The sequence below is a fragment of the Xenopus tropicalis genome, chromosome 4 (assembly GCF_000004195.4).
Source record: "Xenopus tropicalis strain Nigerian chromosome 4, UCB_Xtro_10.0, whole genome shotgun sequence".
Lineage (NCBI taxonomy): Eukaryota > Metazoa > Chordata > Amphibia > Anura > Pipidae > Xenopus > Xenopus tropicalis.
The window spans coordinates 103755869-103774432 of record NC_030680.2 but is presented as its reverse complement, the minus strand read 5'-3'; the positions used below and the strand labels follow the sequence as shown (position 1 = coordinate 103774432).

Here is an 18564-nt window from a genome sequence, read left to right as displayed (position 1 = left end):
GCACAGAAAGATCACACTTAACTTGAATTTTTTTTTACGATTTTTGTGTGTGCAAAAACTCCCAAATTCGAACTGTGGTTTCCTAAACTCTAATGTTCAATATTTATTAAGTGAAAAAGCAACAAAAAAGCTTGAATGTAAAACTTTGGACCCTAACCCCCATATCTAATAAATGTCACTAAGTTTGCCCAGGAGCATTAACCCATAGCAACCAATAAAATGTTTGGTTTTAAACAGGTGACCAGTAAAAGCTTCCTGCTAATTTGTTGCTATGGGTTACTGGTTCAGATAAGCACTTAACACAAAACCCACAGAAAACTCTCCTGCTAAATAATGAAATATCTATACAATTACAATAAATAATAGCTATCACAAATAAAACTTACTTATACTTCAGATGTTGTATGGTGCCAAGACATTTGAAAGTGCCTTTGACCATTATGGCAAGACGAGTGCAAAGAACTTCACATTCTTCCATGCTATGTTAATAAAAAAAAAAACCCACAATGATCGTGGTTAGATTTAAAGAAACTGATATCATTTTTGCTTGTTTAGCCTTTCAGCGCTACAAGCAATGGACATTACTAGATAAACGTAACAATACCTGTGAGAAGTCAAAACCACTGCTCTGCCTTCTTTAATGATACTGACTATGGAATTCCACAAGAATCGGCGTGACTGAGGATCCATTCCTGTTGTTGGTTCATCCTAAATTCAAATCATTAGCAAAGTCAGAGCGGGTGTCAATATAGATTGTAAGCTCTACGGGGCAGGGACCTCCTTCCTACTGTGTCTCATACCACATGACACTTATATATATATATACATATATGTATTTATTGTATTTATTTATTATATCACTTGTCCTCCCTGTGTGTAATTTTGTAAGATTGTACAGTGCTGTGTACCCTTGTGGCACTTTATAAATAAAGTTATACATACATACATACATACATACATACATACATACATATAGGTACATATAGCAATTTACCCATATTGGTAACTGACAAACTTTATTAAAGAGTAGTAATAAATTCCTGACCTCTGCTCTCATTTTGACCAAACACATTTTTTATATAGCTAATGTAATAAAAACCCTGTACTATTCGTTTGTTTGGGGGCTCACAGTCCTTCCCACTAAAAATGAAAGAAACTAATCTATATTTCAATTAGCTCTCACACTCACCCAATTAAGTTGTAGGTTTGTGCCCCAAACGTTTCGCTTATCAATGTTTTCTCTCTTCGCTTTGGGAAATATATGCCCATATGTAAATTCAAAATTCAGGATGTTCACTCCCTTCCAGTGGCCCGGGTGCCATGCCTCAGACCCACAGCATAGGGAGATTCAACTTCAATATCCAGCACAAAACAGCGTGCACTCGTCGGACTCGACGAGTGCATGCTGCTTTGTGCTGGATATTGAAATGTAATAAAAACAACTGGTTTCTGGTAGGTCTAAACTGATAAATGAAATTTTGATTCTCTGCATCACAAGGTTGGCTATTTCAGCCTTTTTACTCAAACTGGGGGACCATCACTCTGTTTATGGTTGTTCCACCACAGATCCTTTCATTTGGGTCTTAGGTGGAATTAGTAGATTTCCAAAGGAATGTAGAGACATAAAGATAAAACTAAAGAGAAAAAAACTAACCAGAAGCACTACTGGAGGACATCCTATCAGTGCAATTGCAGTAGACAACTTGCGCTTATTTCCGCCACTGTATGTCCCAGTTAGATTGTCGGCATATTTTCCAAGACCCAGTTTTTCAATGCCCCAGTCTGCAACCTGTATAAGAAGAATAGTGGTCAGTTAAATGTTACCCTCAATATAGTGACAGAAAGAAAAATGAACAATGCCATCAACAATGGCACAACGCAATCACTTCTAAGGTAGCACTTGTCACTTAAAAATGCAATTGGTTACGTTATGTGTATACACATGGGCTGATATAAGCAATAGGCATTACTTGTGATTGGATCTATCTGATGAACAAGAGACCTGATGATTCTGGAACCAAAAGTTTGATGTAGCATTTATTTATGGAAATTATTTCTACATTTCTGATAGCTTTTTGGCTACTAGAATTGGAGTGTGAATTGGATGGAAAAACAGGAAAAATTATGAAACTTACTATTGCCATAATGAAAATTTGATATAAGCTTCATCTCACTGTTAAAGTTTGTGTATTGCCTGATCCTGTCTCCTATGGACTGAGTTGTCTCACCAATATACAATCCGTCACTTGTTCACGACTTTATACTTCTGTCCTGAATAAGCATGTTTGAAATACACTGTCTTAATGGCAGTTATGTCAGCTCACACTGTAATGCCATACCTTCAAGTCATTCTCTTGTATAAAATTGTGACAGATTACTTTGCAAGGATATGTTTTGGAGGAAATTAGGTTTTTGTCAGAAAAGAATAGAACACATAACTGCAGAGGTTTGAAAGAATGATTTTAGGAAACTGAACACTTGCTTCTATTTTAAGCCAAATCTACCTACTATAATCAGAAACTCTTTTGCAGAAACAAAGGAAAATCTTGCAACAGACAAAGAGAAAATCATAGAAGATCTCTGAAAAAGAAAAGTCTTTACCATATCAATTTCATCCTCGGGTACACCTCGTAATCGTCCATACAGCTGAAGGTGTTCACGGCCGGTCAGGAGATCATCGATGGCATCAAACTGAGGACAGTATCCGGTGTTCTGGTGCACATCGGCAATGTCCTGCAAGATGCTGAAAAATAAAATGCAATTATAATAGTTGCTTACGGTTAATTTAACATTAAAGTAGAAGGTTATAATGAAGTAAGCTTTATCAGAAAGGTCTATGTAAATACACCAATAAAAACTCTGCTCTGAGTCATTTGTGAGAAGAAACACCACATTTCTTTCCTTCTACTGTGTACACATGAGCTTCTGTATCAGACTTCCTTCTCTCAGCTCAAACCTCTAGGGCACAGACTTGGGCATGCTCAGCTTGCTCCTCTCTCCCTTCCCCCCTCTCCCTCCCTCCCTCCCCCTCTCTCCAGCCAGAGACTCAAAGCAGAAGGAAAGGGAAATTACATCACACCAAGCTAATATGGCAGCTACTATTTTAAACAAAGAGAGAGAGCTGCTAGGGCTGTTTATTCAGGTATGGTAAAGCTTTCTACAGAGTAAATATAGTGTTCTAGCTTGCACTAATGTGGCTAATCTATTGGCAGGAAAATGCCAAAATAACTTCCCTTCACCTTTAACACACAAAAACAAAACTGCCAGTATATGTGCCAATGACCTAGGCTATACAGCTGGAGTAATACAAGCAAATGTGACAGGTTGCAAGTGTAAAGCCGCAAAGCATGCTGTTAAGTATTTTGGGCAAGTTCTGGTGGCAATAAAACACATTAGTTTAGCCTCCTGCCTGGCTCTAGAGTCCATTCTCATAGTCTATATTGTGGCTTGCCATCTTCAATTGCTCCTGTAAACACTCTCACATTGCTTGCTGTGCTGTCCTTAGAGTAAACACTTGTGGGCTGTTGGCATACAGTGTGCCTTTGGAGTGATGTTCACGAGGAGAATCCATGGAAGAGATTATTTTTCACATTGAAGGTTCCAATAATAGAAACATGTTTTTGAGATGAGACATTGTTGCCATGCTGTATTCAACAAATTCATTTTGCTAATGATGTTTTTCACACACAAATAGTTGGTAAAATGACTTTCTGCAACCTGCCGTAGCAGATACCAGCAAAATATGTTGACATTGCTTCTGGGAAACTAACGAGGGGAGGTTATAAATATTTAGACACTACAATTAATTTAGCAGCTATATGTGATTTGTTTAAAATCTCGCTTTGACTGGATACTTTAGCTACTATAAATGTCCAAGCAAATTCCATTTTAAGGGTGCAATTCCTATATGCTGTAAATGTGTCTGTTGTTTCCCTGTTAGATTGCAAGCTCTATGTGAGCTCCATTTGTTATGACAATATTGTAATAAGCTATGTAACTTGTTGGCGCTAAATACCAAAATGATGATGATAAATGGGACAAATCTCATAGAAGACAATTTCACCTTCATGAGTAAAAATATTTTATGCATGCATGCAAGACTAAAAATCATACATTTTATTTTCCATAATTCTAATTAATATCATATTAGACCTCTCTCTGCTAAGTATACAGAGTGTAACCAACAAAACTTTGATGAGAATGCAGCCAATGGGATACAAAAACAGAAAGACCTGGCTTATTCTGCTTTATTCATCAACTAGGGCTGTTTAGGAACTATACAGTGACATAAGTAACTAGAAAGGGAAGTTTGAGAACAAACTTCATGTTGGTTTGAAAAACTTGAAGTCACTGAATGATATCTGGCTGTTGTTGGCTCCACCCAGTTTTCTACCTTTGACCGCAAATACCCAGTGACTAACTTTGCAAAGTTTAACAACCCTGGAATTAATACTTATATAATGGCATCGGTTTAAATATAAACCAATGCAATTTAATGGGTGGAAATGAATTGGCTGTTGGTGGCTCCACCCACTTTTTCTAACCCTGAATACGTAGTCAGCCAGTGACTGACTGTGCAAAGTTTGGGAACAGGCTGACCCCATGACTATGTGATTCAAGTTTGGTGAGTGTGGTCTCAAAGCTGTAAGGTTGGCAGCAGTTCCAATTTCCCCATTAAAGTCAATTGGTGAAATTTGATTGGCTGTTGTTGGCCCCTCCCACTTTAGGTAATCTAACAAATGTCACTGTTTCATTCGGGGTGACCCCATTATTATGTTATTCAAGTTTGGGGGGTGTAGCTTCAAAGCTGTAAGTGCGGCAGCAGTTTGAAAATCTTCTCTGTCAAACTCAATGGGAAATTTAGGGCGTTCAGAGCGGCGCCACAAAAACATGGGGGGCAGGATCGCTTAGAAAAGCACAAGCAACCTGCTCCACTATAGGGCGAAGAAGTGTGAAGAGTTTGGGTGTTGTACCCCTAAAACCGTAAGGAGAGTAGCGTTTAGAAAATGGGGGGCGCTAAGAATAATAATAATAAGAAAAAGCAGAAGAATAAGCTGAAGTGGAAGAACAGTATTTGGGTTTTTCAACCCAACATAATAAATTGCCATGGAAAAATAATCCACCAATGCACAAGGCATCCACCAGAATATTTTAATGTTTGGATTTGTAGTAAGTAAAACACAAAGCTTATTTAGGGTTGAAAGATATTGATTGAGTCAGATGCATGTGTGCTTGGCTGGACAGAGGAATAGGAACTTCAAGAGTGTGTGGTGGGACCTGGTCAGTTTATGTGCCCATTGAGGGTGTCAGAGAAACCCCTGATTTCCCTGTATGGTTGTAAGGGTATTATTAAAGAAAGATTAGATGATAGAGAATATTACATATTGCTATATGTGGCCATATTTTAGAATGAAAATATATATATTAACCCTTCCCTCACAGCTTTTGATTTCAGCCTCACATATTTGTACATGCTGGCTCTATTTTTCCCAGGCTTAGCAGATACGCAGGCAGACAAGCCTGGATTTGTGACAAGGCCACAAAGGCCCGGACCTAGCGTGGCACAAACTAAGGTTTATAAGTATGTAAGTATGTTGGTTCAGTCACTGCCACATTTAGCCAAGAGATGTCATGAAATGAATTACTGTGCAGTATGGTGGTTCCCCAAGTGATTGCCATCTTGCACTCTATGTGCAGCAAGATTTTCCCACAGAGCCAGATGCAATTCTATGAGAAAAACGTATCTCACTGAAAACTCTATTAAGTTTTGGGGAAAAAAAAACTTAGTTTTGAATTAGGAGAAACATTTTGTTCTCCTCAAATTGAATCTTGCCATGATTTTTTTTAAGTAATAAACCAGAAAATAACATTTTCTCATCAAATTGAATATGTCCCCATGTTTTTTGTTAATTTGTTTCTTGCCCTCTGCGTCAAGTTTAATTGTACCCATAAATAATTTCAATACACACCTGTATCCAGCCACAGAGGCATCACCTGATGTTACTTGAATATCTCCAGTGAGCATCTTGAACGTAGTCGTCTTTCCAGCGCCATTGACTCCAAGCAGCCCAAAGCACTGCAAAAATATTAGAATTATTGCTTGAATATTATTTTTACATTTAAAAGATAATTTAGTGGGCTAATTTCTAAAGTTTGCGCAGAGCATATTTTTGTTCACAAGTGGTTGTTTTGCACATGTTTTCCCCTAAACACTTACATTTTGCACTCCTGTACCTGTTTCTCCTTATTTTGCGAATCACAGTAACATGCGAATTGCACACAAAAAATCACAAATGAGATTGCGATTTGCATGAGCGTGCCCTCTGTGTGTTACTCGGATGACGCATAGTGCGCATAAATATTTGCAATTTGCAAATATGCCATATATAAAAATTCACAATTATGTTTGAACATTAAATGCACCAGTCTTGTCCAGCTTTATAAATATAAATAGGGGCAGGGCAAATATGGTCACTGCGCAAATGATTCTGCGCTGCACAAATTCTATAAATGACCCCCCAGGCACTCTTGACAAGAGCGAGCTTCATAGAGACCCACAAGTTGTCTTTTTTATTTTCCTACCTGCCAAAAGTTCTAATACTAATAGAGAAGATTAACGACCAAGGGATACCACATAGCCCCGTATGTATAAATGAGCTAAACATAAACTGGTCATTATTCCAAGCATTTTGTTATGCACTGAGCTAGAAATCAATGAGCTGGACAAAACACCCTGAATTTCTCCATCTGCCATTGCCATTGAAAAACCTACTCCTAACACCTCAGTACAACACTGTTGGTGCGTGACGTGACTCGATTGCATCTAATACATTCCTGAAAACTTGGCTTTGTCACTACACCCTAAAGACAAGTAGTAGGCGGGGTTAGGTCACCCTACAGCAGTGATCCCTAACCAGTGGCTCACAGGCAACATGTTTTTCACCAACCTCATAGATGTTGCTCCCAGTGGCCTCAAAGCAACTCCTTATTTCTGAGTTCCTGGCTGGAAGGCATGCTTTAGTTGCATAAAACCTATGTTTATTGCCAAACAGAGCCTCCTGTAGGCTATGTAGGCTTTACATAGGGGTGACCAAATAACCAATCATAGCCCATATTTGGCACCTACAGGAACCTTTTGCATGCTTGTGTTACTCCCCAAATCTTTTTACATTTGAATGTGGCTCACGAGTAAAAATAAGTTTGGGGACTCCTGCCCTAGAGAGCCCCATGGTTTCAAAACTAAAAGATATTGGTTGCATCTGTATAGTGTGCTTTTATTATAATATTCACACCTTAACATAATCCTGTTGGAGTCACATGGACTGAGTACAGCTGATACCTTCCTGAAAACTTTTTTCTTTAGTACAACATTCCCTCTCCATCTCCTCCTCTCTCCTTCCTTGCCACCCTGTGCTCATTTCCCCATTTTCATGTGCTTTCTGCCTTCGTGCTGCTCCTTTCCATGATTTCTTTGCCATTTCTGCTGGTGATCTTTTTATGAAGGCAGGAAATGAACCCTGTTAAAATGGAACTTTTTGCAGTCTTCAGTCTCCATCAAGTCCAAACACCTTTAACAGGACACTAAATATTCCTCAGCATGTACTCTGGAATGCCTGCTTTGTAATTTGCCATTTATGACCCTGTTCAGTTGGTCTTGCTCTCTGCTGGTGTCTACAACACCTCTTGCCAGTACATGGCCTTCTCTGGCTGCTGGTGACCACTTGCCAGTGAGGCAATGACTGCTAAAGGAACATTGAAACTGTGAGCTAAGTCAAAAATAATTTCACCAAAATCAAGGAAAAATAGAGCAACTGGGAAGTAAACATAAATTCAGGTCTTAACATTATCATTAGGCAAATCCACAGGGAAAATGAACAAAACATAGGTGTAGTTGCCCTGCATACTTTACAATGAAAAGAGGGGTGTTACTGGAAATGTTGGAAGTCTCCAGAGATAAGGTACTTGAGTGAAGAGATTTGTAAATTGTAATACATTTTAAGGTATGGAAAGCATGATATGCTTGTTGTTTGCTTTTGCAGGTCTTTTTGGGGAAGGCAAGTGCCACCTTGAGGTGATCGATACTGAGCAGATCTGATCATTTGGCCCTCAAGTCAAACGATCAGATCACAATGGAAATAACACAGGATGAGGGCCACATCAACAAGCTGATACAGTCCATGCCCTGATAGATATTTGTCCAGTTTTTGGTCAGATATTGGTTGGGGTGGGCCCCATACACAGGCTAATAGGCTGCAGATTTGATTCAGCAGCTTTTATCAGCCTTTATATAACAACCTTTAGTGCATCTTCGTAAACTCCCCTGAATTTCTGTAAATCCACAAATTAATGGGGGGTTACCAGGTTCTAATCAATCATCCCTCTTCTTAAAATAAATATTTACATTTTATGTATTGTCTTTATTTATAGGACAATTAAATGTAAATCTTCAAATTACCTACTGTGCTCAGCTGACCACCAGATGGTGCAATTAGACTTTAGAATCTTTCTGTAAATACACTGGTGTAATGCCAGGTAGCGAGAAGTATGGACAAAATAACAGTTTGGAATTTGTTTTGTTTTGATTATAGTAAAAGATTTAGATACAGTAGTGTATACTATAAAGTAAAAAGATTACATGAATTAATGTGTCTTTTTCTTTGTGCTTCATTTACTGAATTCACTACTATTAAGTAAACTTGGAGTTTAAACCTGAATTGCAAATATGTTGTTTTGAATTAAATATACAAGAACTTTTAGTATAATATTTGATATGATTATCAAATTAAAATATTGCCAGCCTGGTTAATATTGGGCCATGTAAAGATCTACTTTAATTGAAACAAATATTTACATCTTATTATGCTATAAAATGTTTTCCTTTGCCAAAGGACTTACCTCTCCAGGCCGAACTCCAACGCAGAGTCTATCCACTGCAGGGCTTTGTTTCCCTGGATATGTCTGCAGTGAATGTAGAGGTTAAGATTCAGTATAACATTTTGTTTCACAGCACAGCATGGGCGGCCTGGTTTACAAGCATGAACATGTAAGTCATTTGTTACTCGGATAATAACAACTGCACTGTGAGAATCAGCTACTGACTAAAATTTCTTGCATGTAGGTCCAGTGTGTGCAGCTACACAGGGGCCCCTTGGGTCAATGGGGCTCTTGGAAAACCTGGTAAAAAAAAATGTTGACATACTAATTCATTACATGGGGCCCTATACTGTGTATGCCCGCCACTGCATGTATGCAAAAATAATTTTAATGAAAACATACAGAACCAACACACACAACACCTCTTACCTTAGTTAATTCCTTCAGTTTTAAAATATCATTTTTTCCTCCCCCTTTTATAACTCTCTGCCTTTCCTGTGCAACATCTTCATCTTCACCCTCTACAAGCCCTTTAGGAGGCTCTGAAAACCTGCATAAGAGAGATATGGTTGACAAAGGAATGGTTTATTAAAAAACATTTAAATTATAGATTTTTTTTTGAGAATGTCATGGTTTACCAACTGATGGCTCACGTCCCCCATTTGTCTGGCTGCTGTGACTGCTTACCATTGTGTAAGCTTTAAATGATATCAGTACTGTACTGAGATTTTCTGGCCCCCTGCATTGTTCACACCTCAGATTCAGGCTGTAAGGCCTTGTATTATTCACACTTGTAAGGCCCTGCATTGTGCACACTTATAAGGCTGATGCCAGACATGGCGTATTCTTAGCAAATGGAAAAACATGTTGTGCCTTCACTCAGATGCATTGAATCTGCCCGGGTGCTGGCACACTCAGTTTATTTCTTCCTGAAAGTGTTTTTTTTTTTATTGCCAAGAAAATGCCACTTCTGGCATCAGCCTAAGACCTCAGACTGTAGGTGCCCATATTGTTCTCACACTCACACCTTAGACTGTAGGAGTGACACTGGACTTGTGCCGCTGTACATAGTATAGTACAAACTGTTCATCTTGGTGTAGCCATGATCAGTTACTAGCGTAGTCATGATAGGTTTCCCTGTCTCCTTCCCTACTCTGCCAGCTCTACCATGCCTGTATGTGCCATACTCTGCCTGCCCTAAACTTTTCACATATGAGTGATGGTTGATATCCCTGCAGTGAGCACCAACCGTGTTTTTTTTTAAGTGTGCCACCACCATTAATGTGGGTATAGTCTTAAAAACTCTTCTGATAACATGGGTGTGGTTAAAGATGGAGTGGTCAAAACAGGGTTCCATTATCGGCCCTCCACCATAAAGGCCAGAAAAATTCCGGCCCTCGGTACCACAGAAGTTGGACAGCACTGGTTCAGACCATCATTTTAGTAAACAATATTATAGTTTAGAAATAAGGAATTGATTACATTTCTTCTCCATGTAGACAGGCGACTGTAATGTGTGCCAAACACAAATTAATATGAGATTTAATAGGTCATCATCAAAATTAACAAATAATGTGCCAGAAAACAGTACACATAGTTTACTAAAATGATTTACTTTGTAAGAGTAAAATCTGAATATCACACTCCCTACAATATGTACATCCAGAAGTGCAGTGAGCAAAGATTTTGTAACTTTTATTACAATCCAGACTTGTTTGTTTGTTTATATGGTATGTTCATGGAAGCAAATTATGTCTGCTAAGTCTTGTGCATCTTTTTTTTAACACACATACACAAATACACACACAGTTTTTTTTACACATATATATATGTGTTTCCTCAAACTGAGAGGAAACTTTGATAGTCTGCATCTGACTTTAACCATGTCCCATCACTGAATCCCTTCCACAACTAGTTCTGTGTTAAAGTAATGAATTCTGGGCTTTAAATTCACTCTGATTCCAGAAAATCTGTGCATCACCCACCAGGTATACAATGAGCAAAAGCAGTGTTATCCACCAGGGTTGTCATTTGTCCGCATTTGTTGTTATCCGTGCAGTTCAATAAATTAGGTTGGAGAAGGCAGGTTGTGGGTGAGGTTACTTCATGCATTACACTCTATGAGGAAGGGGCAAGGGAGTTCCAGAATCCATCACTTCAACTTGGAACAAGGTGAAGGAGGAGTTGAATGATTCTGCCAGTCTAAAGGGAATGTGCAAATGGTCAATGCAGTCAGATACAGACCATCATGATTTGCTTTCCCTGTGCATTAAAAAAATTGATCTGTTCAGATAGAGTTTATGCATGTTTTGTACATAAGCCCAACTGAATTGGTTAATGTCAAAATCTTTTGCCAGGTGATGATAAGGACCTGACCTTCCTGCCGTGCAATAGTACAGTACTTACCATGTGCTGAAAAAGAAGCGATGCTGAATTAGGAGATTTAAAGTAAAGTACACAACTCCTTCAACGGCCATTGCAAAGATATTCCTGCCCAGGAACTCCCACTGGAAAGGATTTGAGACATGTTCTTCACCTAAAAACAAATCAGTGTGCTGTTGTCACTGCCTGCAGTATATGCTTAGCTGGTCTAATATTACATTAGCTTAGGTGGAAAGCTCTTTGACAAAAAGATTTGTTTAAATGTTTATGATTTACTGCCTTTCTATATACTGATCAGGAGGTATTCATTTGCTAATATGTTGTTCACTCAAGTACTGGGGTTGAAGTGACGTACCTTCTTGTACCGTACCAACTAAAATTGAACTTTATTTACATTATTCCTTTGACAGCTTCAGTACTACAAATTTTGGTGTGGAACATATAGCTATCTAATACATTCATTATACTTCATTGGTTGTTTCCTAAAGTGCACCTATCACCCCCATTCTGTTTCCCCCACCAGAGGTGTGGGCTAATAAAGCCAGCACTCCGGTTGGGGGAAACAATAGTAACTGTTCCAAGTCATATTATTACATTAAAAATCACGAAAAGGCTGCATATTTTTTAATTGATGTATATTGCAAGTTGCTTGAAATTATGTTTTCTTTTCAAAAAGCTCAAGTGGTGTGTCTGTAGAGTTCCCCTTTAACATGTGCCCCACCATGTCCTGGTATCATACCTCCCAACATTTTGAAAATGGAAAGAGGGACAAAAAGAAATGTTGCACATAGTGTCGCAAAAGTATTTTGATCACGCCCATTTTTGCAATCACACCCCCTAAATACCACTCCCATTTGACTAAATTTGGCAGGTTATTTAAAGTTTTAACACATTTCTGGGGGTTTAGCTTATTAGTTACATTTGTATATCAGTGCAGGTGGTCTTTTTAACTTTCTGGGCTCTCTGCCAAAAGCCCAGTTATTCTATTAAATGTGAGAAACAATGTTTGTAATTGCAGCTGAAGCTCGTTAAGATTTCTGGGCTCTCTGCCAAAAGCTACTTTTTAATTAAATTTGTATCTTTTTTAGCTTCAGTGCAGGAGATCAAAGGAAATGAGAGGCTTTTCAGTAAGAATCCGGGACTGCGGGTTGAGCTGTCAAAAGAGGGACTGTCCCGCGAAAATCAGGACACTTGGGAGGTATGTGGTATGTATTTACAGCTCTTTACCACTCTTAATTTCTACAGTTTTAACTGGATCATTCATAAAAACATGCTACAACATGCTCAGAAGTAACAATATATTGTGTACACTATTTATTATATATTATGTTGTTGTGAACTGACAGAATGCAACTAGAAAAGTAAGTTTGAGAACAAACTTCATGTTGGGTTGAAAAACATGAAGTCAGTGAATGGGCTCTGCCCACTTTCTCTCAACTTGGGCCACAGTTATATAGTAAAAACCAATGTGCAAAGTTTGGGGACCCTGGTTTTAATAGTGTCTGAATGGCAGCAACTTAAATTTCCCCACTGAAAGCCAACGAGTGACATCTGATTGGCGGTTGGTGGCTCCACCCCTTTTTCTAACCTGGAACTGCAGTTACCCAGTGACTAACTCTGCAAAGTTTTGTGACCCTAGGATTAATAGTTAAGGAATGGCAGCAGTTAAAATTTAAACCAATAAACGTCAATAGGTGAATTGTGATTGGTGGTTGTGACCCCGCCCCCTTTTTTTAACCTTGAGTCGAACAGTGGGCACTCTGGCATAAATAGTGTGAGAATGACAGCATTTTAAATTTAAACCAATAAAATTCAATGGATGAAATCTGATTGGCTGTTAGTGGCCCAACCCACTTTTCCTATTTTTGAACTGCAGTCCCCCAGTGACCAACTTTGCAAATTTTGGGGACTCAGGCATAAAGATTGTGAGACTGACAGCATTTTACACTTTACCTTTCAAAGTAAATAGGTGAAATGTTATTGGCTGTTGGTGGCTCCGCCCACTTTTTTCTAACTTTGAACGGCAAATACCCAGTGACTAACTCTGGAAAGTTTAACAACCCTGGAATTAATATTTAAATAATGGCATCAGTTTAAATATAAACCAATGAAATCTAATGGGTGGAAATGGATTGGCTGTTGGTGGCTCCACGCACTTGTTCTAACCCTGAATATGTAGTCACCCAGTGACTGACTGTGCAAAGTTTGGGAACCCTGGCATCAAACCAATAAAAATGAATAGGTGAAATTTGACTGTTGGTGGCTCCGCCCACTTTTCAAAACAAAAACTGCAGTCCCCTAGTGACCAAGTGTAAAAAGTTTGGGGACCCCGGTGTTATTACTGTGAGAATGGCAGCAGGTTGAATTTCCTTTAAATCAATAGATAAAATCTGATTGGCTGTTCACAGCTCCGCCCACTTTTGGGCATCCAGCAATCATCATATTTTCATTCAGGCTGAGCCCATGATTCATGTTTGGGGAGTGTCGCCTCAAAGCTATAAGATTGGCAGCAGTTCCAATTTCCCCATTAAAGTAAATGGGTGAAACTTGATTGGCTGTTGTTGGCCCTTCCCACTTTGGGGTCATCCAACAAATGTCACTGTATCATTCGGGGTGACCCCATGATTATGTTATTCAAGTTTGGGGGGTGTAGCTTCAAAGCTGTAAGTGTGGCAGCAGTTTGAAAATCTTCCCTGTCAAAGTCAATGGGAAAATTGGGGGGTTCGGAGCGGCACCACAAAAAGATGGGGGGCGGGATCACTTAGAAAAGCACAAGCAACCTGCTCCACTATAGGGGGATGAAGTGTGGGGAGTTTGGGTACTGTACCCCTAAAACTGTAGGAGGAGTAGCATTTAGAAAATGGGGGGCGCTAAGAAGAAGAAGAAACGGAAGAATAAACCAAAGTGGAAGAACAGTCTGTGGGGTTTTCAACCCAACACAATAACTATTAAAGCAATAATAATGTTTAACAAATTGATATTGGAAAGTTGCTTTGAATTATGTTTTCTTTTATGAGGCAAAAAAATATTTTTGGGGTTGACATGTCCTTTATGAAAATATATGAATGTAAATTTTTCAAAAAAAGTATTATATGAACTCCAAAAATATAGATAAATTAGGTAAATTTTGTTGCATGTTGAAATTTCATATTGCAAAACAACGCATATGATAAAAAGGGCCCATTGACTTCAATGTATCTTTTTGGGGGAAAACAAATGTTTTGCAAAACATTCACTCGAGCCAGTATAGTCCTCCACGACCATGGAGATTATTCATACTGGCTCCCATTCACTCAAGCCAGTATAGTCCTCCACGACCATGGAGATTATTCATACTGGCTTATCACTCACTCACACATTCACACACTAAGGGTAGGGGGATCCTATCTGTATGTTTTTGGAGTGTGGGAGGAAACCGGAAAACCCGGAGGAAACCCACGCAGACACGGGGAGAACATACACTTAAACTCCTTACAGACAGTGCCCTGGCCAGGATTGAACTAATGACCAGTGCTTCTGTAAGGCGACAGTGCTACTCACTGCGCCACCGTGCTGCCCAGTTAACTGACTGCCCATATAGTAATCTTGTCTTTTCCAGCTCATGATGTCATCAGTGCAGCTTTCAGATAGGGCTACTTGTTCTATGGAGCAACACTGGGGCTGACAGTATCCCAAAATGCAGCCTTTTCTCCTAGTATCATATTCCCCCTTCCTTTAACTGTATAATGTCAAATATACAATTGGTTTACAATGTGTTTTACTGTTTTAATGAGGGCTGGGCAAGTCCTTTCCCTCTCCCACAAGAAACAGTCATAACTGTAAGTGACAAACAGCAGCCCAAGTGTGTGTTTAGTGGTGCTGCCCCAAACTGTAAGGTTATACTGTGCCCCAATATCAGCAGTTGTCTCATTCCCAGCACTTTTATTTCCACACAGCTTCTACTGTGTAACAGTCTCCATTAAAGCACTAGCTGTTGGATACTATGGTACGGCCCTCCTCCTGCCAGCAACAACTCCCTTCAACCTTATATTATACATTGGGGGGGAAAAAACAAGACGATTCCTGTCCCAATGCGTCTTGCCCTTTGCAAGATGCCCCCCTAAGACCTGATAGTGCCAGACATGATGGGTCTCATCAAAGGCTATAATAATGTGAAAGTTATTTGATCAAATATCCCTGGGTGGTCAGACTGATGTTAGAGGGGTTTCAGCCTTTTCCAGATCTCTATAATAACTAAAAACACTGAGACTGTTTGCCAGTGATATGAAGGTGGAGGGAACAATGAAATCTCATTAATTGTCACCTTGTGCTGAGTTAAGATGGGCAACATATGTTCTGTTCACATGAGCAGGTGGAAAGGGGCTGCATCTGGGCAAACTGATGGGCTGTAGTTACCATTAAACTAAATAAGAGGAGTTTGTTCTGTTTGCCTCATTTTATTTTTTTGATTTGTCCACAACCAGCAAATGTGTTTCCTGTGATAAGCAAATATTTCATTCTGCGCATATCTGCACTCTTGCACTTTTTTTGACAACTTTTCTATCCCCTACAGATCTGGCAAATGACTTTTCTTCTTGAAGTCATTGGCCCATCTAGTCATTGGCTGGTCAATGTATGTTAAATACTTATCATACCCTGGACATCTGTGTACAATATAAAATAAATGGAAGGATGCCACATATGTAAAAAAATCACAGTAGCAGTAACCCATAGCAACCACTAAGATGTTTGCTTTTAAATAGGTGATCAGCAAATTCTAAATGCTGATTGGTTGCAATGGGTGATTGCTCCTGGGCAAACTTAGTCACTTTTTTTTACATAGCCCCCAGTGTTCCGTCTATTAATGCTCTAAATCAAAATCATCTTCAGCTTCTAATCCATGCTGCGTGGTGCATTTGCTCTGAAGCATTGCCTTGCAAACACTACTAATCTTTGTGGCATAGCAAGTTCTTAGTTGATTTATTGTATAGGTTTTAATAAGAAAATCAGGGACTCTAGTGCAATACTGTAGTAGGTAGAACGGTAGTTTTTAAGGGAATCTGGCATGGGAAAACACACAGATTTCAATGCAGGAGAAGCTCTATTAACTGATGCTTTTTTGAAACACATATTAAGCATGTTTAACTGGCCAGTGGGTTAGTGTGTAACCAGATAAACACTTCTGTGGACTTTGCCAGTTGTTATTCATAAAGCATGGCCATCAAACTGGGGAGAGAAAGAGACATATTAGGATCCATATTTTCTTTTCTGAAGCCAGAACTTAGAAGCAGATTCAAAAAGCAATGCAGCCTAGTTCTTCTCTTTGTAATGGCTGCTACATTGCTATTTGATACAAGTCTCTCTAGTTAGAAAGTATTTGCTGCCCCTTACCCTGACCCTTTGTCTCCACTGTACTTTGAGGACAACGTTTCTGGCTGTTGGGTTTGACATCTAGAAACAGACATTACTTTTCATGGATTGTTACTAATGCACTTTAAAACACATTGTAGTGGGCACCCAGCAAGCTACAGTACAGGAGTATACATCTTTATTCAATAGATGCAATTAGAGACTAAGCTCTCCCCTGGCTTCCCCTACCATCCAGGATAAAATTCAAACTCATGACTCTTACATTAAAAGCAGTTCATAACTCTGTCCCACCCTACATCTCTGCACTTATCTCTAGATACCAACCGAACCGCTTGTTATGCTCCTCTACTGACCTACTCAGTGTCGGACTGGCCACCAGGAAATCTCCCGGTGGGCCCAGGTGTCAGTGGGCCCTCCTGCCCTTTACCAAATGGCCTGCTATATGGTCATTACCTATTTCTAAATGGAAATGAAGAGGAGAAATAGATGGAAGAATAGATGCTAGCATGTACAAAGAGACTAGGAGAATAAAGAGGTTGGGTGAGGAAAGGAGGAAAAATAGTTTGGAGAGGGGGCCTATGATATAAGGTTTTCTGGTGGGCCCCTGGGGTCCCAGTCCGACACTGCTAAGGTGCAAGGAGAGTAAAATCCTTCCATGACTGACACTTACTGGCACACTAAGGGGAACCTGCAGTTGGTGCAACCTTTCCTGCACTTTTTCCAACCATGCATCCCAGGGGGTCTCTCACTCTCCCTTCTGCCAGATCTGTGCATGCTCTCTCCTTGCCTTATTGCCTTGGCTTCCTCTTTCCCATCTCTCCTTGCAAAGTCACATGGTATCAGCCTTACAGTTTCCAGATTGTCTAAGGCTGCCCATCTGCAGGCTGGAGGTGACATTTGCACAGTCCTCATTTGCCTGCCTGTTACGGTATTATAATATGTACCTCTAGTCTACTCCACTAATCGAATACACAGTTTTCATAGTTACATAGGGTTGAAAAAAGACCAGAGTCCATCAAGTTCAACCTTTCCAAGTAAACCCAGCACACACAAACCCATACTGACCTATCTATACACTCACACACAAACCCATACTGACCTATCTATCCACTCACATACAGACCCATACTGACCTATCTATACACTCACATACAGACCCATACTGACCTATCTATATACTCACATACAGACCCATACTGACCTATCTATCCACTCACATACAGACCCATACTGACCTATCTATCCACTCACATACAGACCCATACTGACCTATCTATACACTCACATACAGACCCATACTGACCTATCTATCCACTCACATACAGACCAATACTGACCTATCTATACACTCACATACAGACCCATACTGACCTATCTATCCACTCACATACAGACCCATACTGACCTATCTATCCACTCGCATACAGACCAATACTGACCTATCTATACACTCACACACAAACCCATACTGACCTATCTATACACTCACACACAAACCCATACTGACCTATCTATCCACTCACATACAGACCAATACTGACCTATCTATACACTCACACACAAACCCATACTGACCTATCTATACACTCACACACAAACCCATACTGACCTATCTATCCACTCACATACAGACCCATACTGACCTATCTATACACTCACACACAAACCCATACTGACCTATCTATACACTCACATACAGACCCATACTGACCTATCATCTATCTATCTTTCTATCTATCTATCCACTCACATACAGACCCATACTGACCTATCTATCCACTCACATACAGACCCATACTGACCTATCTATCCACTCACATACAGACCCATACTGACCTATCTATCCACTCACATACAGACCCATACTGACCTATCATCTATCTATCTATCTATCTATCTATCTATCTATCTATCTATCTATCCACTCACATACAGACCCATACTGACCTATCTATCCAC

At 39.6% G+C, this 18564-nt stretch overlaps 2 protein-coding genes across 3 annotated transcripts in view; one reads left to right on the top strand and one right to left on the bottom strand.

The window, feature by feature from the left end:
• Positions 1 to 2560, top strand: part of MGC146850 (uncharacterized protein mgc146850) — a 30532-nt gene extending 27972 nt beyond the window's left edge. The window contains exon 14 of the mRNA XM_031900225.1: positions 2532 to 2560. The gene's annotated coding sequence lies outside the window, so the exon portion shown is untranslated. The remainder of the gene's footprint in view (positions 1 to 2531) is intronic.
• abca4 (ATP binding cassette subfamily A member 4) overlaps positions 1 to 18564 on the bottom strand; it is a 123023-nt gene that overhangs the window by 3850 nt on the left and 100609 nt on the right. For both annotated transcript variants that reach the window (XM_031900048.1, NM_001011033.1), the window contains 8 exon segments: positions 11281 to 11410; positions 9304 to 9424; positions 8896 to 8958; positions 5970 to 6076; positions 2602 to 2743; positions 1655 to 1789; positions 605 to 708; positions 387 to 479 (listed from right to left, as the gene is read on the bottom strand). In XM_031900048.1, coding sequence (XP_031755908.1) covers positions 387 to 479; positions 605 to 708; positions 1655 to 1789; positions 2602 to 2743; positions 5970 to 6076; positions 8896 to 8958; positions 9304 to 9424; positions 11281 to 11410 — 895 coding nt within the window.